The sequence below is a fragment of the Entamoeba nuttalli genome, assembly GCF_000257125.1.
Source record: "Entamoeba nuttalli P19 unplaced genomic scaffold asmbl_2505, whole genome shotgun sequence".
NCBI classification, from domain to species: Eukaryota; Evosea; order Mastigamoebida; family Endamoebidae; genus Entamoeba; species Entamoeba nuttalli.
Window position 1 is genome coordinate 1 of NW_008575374.1, and position 5,017 is coordinate 5,017.

At 27.8% G+C, this 5,017-nt stretch overlaps 2 protein-coding genes across 2 annotated transcripts; one reads left to right on the top strand and one right to left on the bottom strand.

Annotated features, from left to right (window-relative positions):
• Positions 1–178: 178 nt before the first annotated feature.
• On the bottom strand, positions 179–2,479 carry ENU1_029120 (hypothetical protein; the record flags this gene model as incomplete). Its single annotated transcript, XM_008857243.1, has 1 exon — positions 179–2,479. One exon carries the CDS (start codon positions 2,477–2,479, stop codon positions 179–181), a length of 2,301 nt encoding a protein of 766 aa, XP_008855465.1.
• A 321-nt stretch (positions 2,480–2,800) lies between these two features.
• ENU1_029130 (heat shock protein 90, putative) lies at positions 2,801–4,957 on the top strand (the record flags this gene model as incomplete). Its single annotated transcript, XM_008857244.1, has 1 exon — positions 2,801–4,957. The coding sequence occupies one exon, from the start codon at positions 2,801–2,803 to the stop codon at positions 4,955–4,957; it is 2,157 nt and encodes a 718-aa protein (XP_008855466.1).
• Positions 4,958–5,017: the final 60 nt, after the last annotated feature.

Below are 5,017 nucleotides of genomic sequence, written 5' to 3' on the forward strand. Positions count from 1 at the left end.
TTGTCTTCCTCCAGCTCCTCTCTTTGGCATCTTTCAATTAACAGGGTTTTTTAGTTTATCTTTCCTCTATAGTTTTTTTTTCTTATTTCTTTTTATTATTTTTCTCAACTCATCAACTATTTAAAAATTCTTAAAATTTTGATTGAAAAAACATTGAATTTTTTGTATTTATCATAATTTAATCATCATAACTTGATTCTACATTGATTAAATACATTAACCCTATGATCATTAGTGTTGTTAGTATCATTACAGTAATTACAATAACAACTATTTGATTATGATATTTGAATACTAATACAAAATCTTCTCCACTCTCACTTGCTTTTTTTAACATTCTAATATGCCATGGTAATCGAGCTGGTGGTGTAACTACTGTTCTAGACTCTGTTTCATTTCCTTCATTTCTTGGTTTATCAATTTCCATAACTTTATTTGGATTATGTTTTCTCATAGGTTCAACTTTTACTTCATTACCTCCATTCTCTCTTTTTTGTTTTCGTTTAACTTCTCCAGGAGTTGATGGTATTGATTTTTTTGTTCTTCTCATTAATAATAAACTTTTCTTTGTTTTTTCAATACCAGGTGATTTTGATACCATTGGAATAGCTTTAATATCTTTTTCTCGTTGTGTTTTTATTGCAATTGGCTTTTCTAAAACAGTTGTTGTTGTTTGTGTTTTATTATGTGTTGTTTCTGTTTTTTCAATTTGATATGGAATGTCTGTAAATCCAATATTATCTTTATCATCACTCTTAGACTCTATTTGTATTGGTCTTTGAATAATTGCTTCTGCAATGTCTCTTTGAATAGGGACTTCAATAAACCGTGTTTTCTTTCGTTCTTCTTTTTTAAGTGTTTTTTTATTTTCTTTTTTTGTTTCTGACTTTTGTTTTGTTCCTTTTTTCTCTTTAATATTATCTTCAGTATCTTTTATACTTTTCTCTTGATTTAAAGATGTTTCTTCTTTTACTTCTTTTGCTGTTTTTTCTTTTACTTCTTTTAAATGATGAGGGATATAACTCTTAATTGGTTTTGTTAAATCTATATTAATTTTTGTTTTTGGCTTATTTTCATCAGAAATAACTCCTGTTTCAATAATACTACTTTCATCAGAAATATCTCCTATTGATTGTGATTCTATAGAACTTTCTGTTGTTTTTGTTTTGTTTTTTCGTGTGAATGGTTTTGCATTTAATTTAAATTTAGTTATTGATTCACTTGATTCAATTGTTGATTCACTTTCTTTACTAATCATTGTTGGAATAGTAATATCCTTCATTTCAAATTCATCTATTTTTTTATTTTCTTTTTCTTTCATTCCTTTTATTTCTTCTATTCTTTCTTTTGCTTCCTTTGTATTATTAATTACTTTTGAATCAATACATTCTGATGCACGTTGACTCTTTGTGTTTAATGAATGTTGAATTATTTTATCGGGTAATGTAGCTCCATCAAATGTTGTGTCTGGAGTAACTGCTTCAAGTGAAAGTGATCCAAATGAGTCATTAATTTCTGTACTTGATGTATCTTCTGAACTAGTGAAACTTTCTTTAATCTTTTTACTCACTCGTACTGGATTTACCTTTTTCTCTCCACTTTTCTTTCTTTTTCCACAATCAGTCATTATACCTGAATAATTAAGTATTTTATGAAATGAACGTAATTTAATTTCTAATGTTGTTGATGGTACAATAAATAACATTTTATTTGCTTCATAAATATCACCCCATAATTCTTCTGTTGATAATTCTAATTCCGCTTCAACAAATTGTTGTAAAAAATCATCTGGATCAGCCATTTCCATTAATTCATTAAATCCTTCTTCAATTTTCTTTGTTTTTGGTCTTTCATATAATTCTTGTGTTATTTTCCCCTCAACTCCTTCTATTGATTTTTTATTTTCGTTTTCCGTTTCAGGACTTTTAGTTTCATTTCCTTCTTTTTTTATTTCATCTGTATCCGCTAACATACTAAAGAATGATGGTCGTCTTTGGTTTTCATCTTTGTGTTTTTCAAACATTACTTCTGTTTGTTTACTTCCTTCTTCTATAAATCGTTTACATGAATGAATGATATGTTGTTCACAACTTTTAATCCAAATACCCATCGTTGAATTTGTTTCTGTTTTTAAACAAGCTGTAATACCATTAATACTTGAAAAAAATGAACAATCACTAAATAATAATTCATCAACCATTGCTTCAAAACTTTCTAATACAAAAGAACGACTTGTTGTTATCCAACATTTTCCACCATCATGGTTTGATGGATCAGACCGTTCTGGTTGAACTGTTGACTTAAAAATATGAATATTTATAAATTGATTGGTATGAAAATCATAATCATCGTTGTATTGTTTCCATAAAACTTTGAATTCTTCTCTTCTTGAAAAATTAGCTACAGGACTACCTGGTGCACTATAATCACTAGAAGAAGGCATTGCTTCATCATCTATATAAATAGTAAAAGTGGTCATGATAAAGAGGAGAAAAAAACAAAAGATACAAGTTCCAAAGTCTAGCAACAGAGAGAAATATTGTTATTTAAAAAATGTTTTAGAAAAAATACACATCATTAAAAAATAAGTCATCTCATAAGAAAGCACTACGTGGAAAGGGAAACCCTAAATAAAAAACCTAAAAAAAAAAGAAAAGAAGAGGAAGAAATATAGTAAAAAAATAGGAAAAGAAAGTAAAAGAGGAAGAGAAGAAAATAAATAAATGAAGGAAGAGCAAATGACAACGAGAGCTGACGTGGTGTATTACAATTACATCGTAGACAAAAGAAGAGTATTTAAATGGGAAATAGAAAAGATCAATCATTAGAAGTAGAAATGACTGAAACATATCAATTCCAAGCAGAAATTAATCAATTATTGTCATTGATTATTAATGCATTTTATTCAAATAAAGATATTTTCTTAAGAGAATTAATTTCAAATTGTTCAGATGCACTTGATAAAATTAGATATCAATCACTTCAAGATAAAAGTGTTCTTGAAGCTGAACCCGAATTAGTTATTAGAATTACAGCAGATAAAGATAATAAACAATTAATTATTGAAGATACAGGTATTGGAATGACAAAAGCTGATTTAATTAATTGTCTTGGTACTATTGCAAGATCAGGAACAAAGACATTCATGTCAAAGATTATTGAAGGAACAGCTGATGTTTCTATGATTGGACAATTTGGAGTTGGATTTTATTCATCATATCTTGTTGCAGAGAAAGTAACTGTTATTACAAAAAATAATGATGATGAACAATATATTTGGGAATCATCAGCAGGAGGAGAATATACAATTACACTTGATGAAAGTGGAGAAAGATTAAAGAGAGGAACAAAGATTATTTTAAAACTTAAAGAAGATATGCAAGAATATCTTGAAACAAAGAAGATTCAAGAAATTATTAAGAAACATTCAGAATTTATTCAATATCCAATTATGTTATATGTTACAAAAGAAACTGAAGAAGAAGTAACAGATGATGAAGCTGAAGAAAAGAAAGAAGAAGAAACAAAAGAAGAAGATAAGAAGGAAGAAGATGTTAAAATTGAAGATGATAAGAAAGAAGAAGAAAAACCAGCAAAGAAAACAAAGAAAGTAAAAAAAGTTACACATGAATGGGAACAAGTTAATAAACAAAAACCAATTTGGACAAGAAATCCAAGTGAAATTACAAAAGAAGAATATGCATCATTCTATAAAACTATTTCTAATGATTGGGAAGATCATCTTGCAGTTAAACATTTTTCAGTTGAAGGACAAATTGAATTTACAGCATTATTATTTGTTCCACAAAGAGCACCATTTGATATGTTTGAAACTAAGAAGAAACCAAATAACATTAAATTATATGTAAGAAGAGTCTTTATTATGGATGATTGTAGAGAATTAATTCCTGAATGGTTAGGATTTATTAAAGGAGTAGTTGATTCAGAAGATCTTCCATTGAATGTATCAAGAGAAATGTTACAACAAAATAAGATTCTTAAAGTTATTAGAAAGAATCTTGTAAAGAAATGTCTTGAATTGTTTGTAGAAATATCAGAAAATAAAGAAGATTTCAAAAAATTCTATGAAGCATTTGGAAAGAATCTTAAATTAGGTATTCATGAAGATTCAACAAATAGAGATAAAATTGCAGAATTACTTAGATTCTATTCATCAAAGAGTGGAGAAGATATGACATCATTCAAAGACTATATTGCAAGAATGAAAGAAAATCAAAAAGAAATATACTTCATTACAGGAGAAAGTAAGAAAGCTGTTGAAACATCACCATTTGTTGAAGGATTTGTTAAGAAAGGAATTGAAGTACTTTACATGACAGATCCAATTGATGAATATGCTATGCAACAACTTAAAGAATTTGATGGAAAGAAACTTGTTTGTATTACTAAGGATGGAATTAAAGTAGAAGAAACTGAAGAAGAAAAGAAAGAACAAGAAGCTAAAGAAAAAGATAATGAAGAATTAAGCAAAGTAGTTAAAGAAATTCTTGGAGATAAGATTGAAAAAGTAGTAATTTCTAATAGATTAGTTAATTCCCCATGTGCACTTGTTACAGGAGAATATGGATGGAGTGCTAATATGGAAAGAATTATGAAAGCACAAGCATTAAGAGATAATTCTATGAGCACATACATGGTTTCTAAGAAAACACTTGAAATTAATCCAGATCATCCAATTGTTCAAGAATTAAGAAAGAGAGTCCATACTGATAATAGTGATAAAACCGTTAAGGATCTTGTTGTATTATTATTTGAAACAGCATTATTATCATCAGGATTTTCATTAGATGAACCAGCTGCATTTGCTGGTAGAATTTATAGAATGGTTAAACTTGGATTGTCTCTTGATGACAAAGAAGAAGAACAAGCAACTGAAGCAGTTCCAGCTGTTGAAGAAACACCAATTGAAGATTCAAAGATGGAAGAAGTTGATTAAAGGTGATTGAATAATTCAAAAAGTTTTAGAAAAAGTGTTTTTTATTGTTTTATTTTTTAA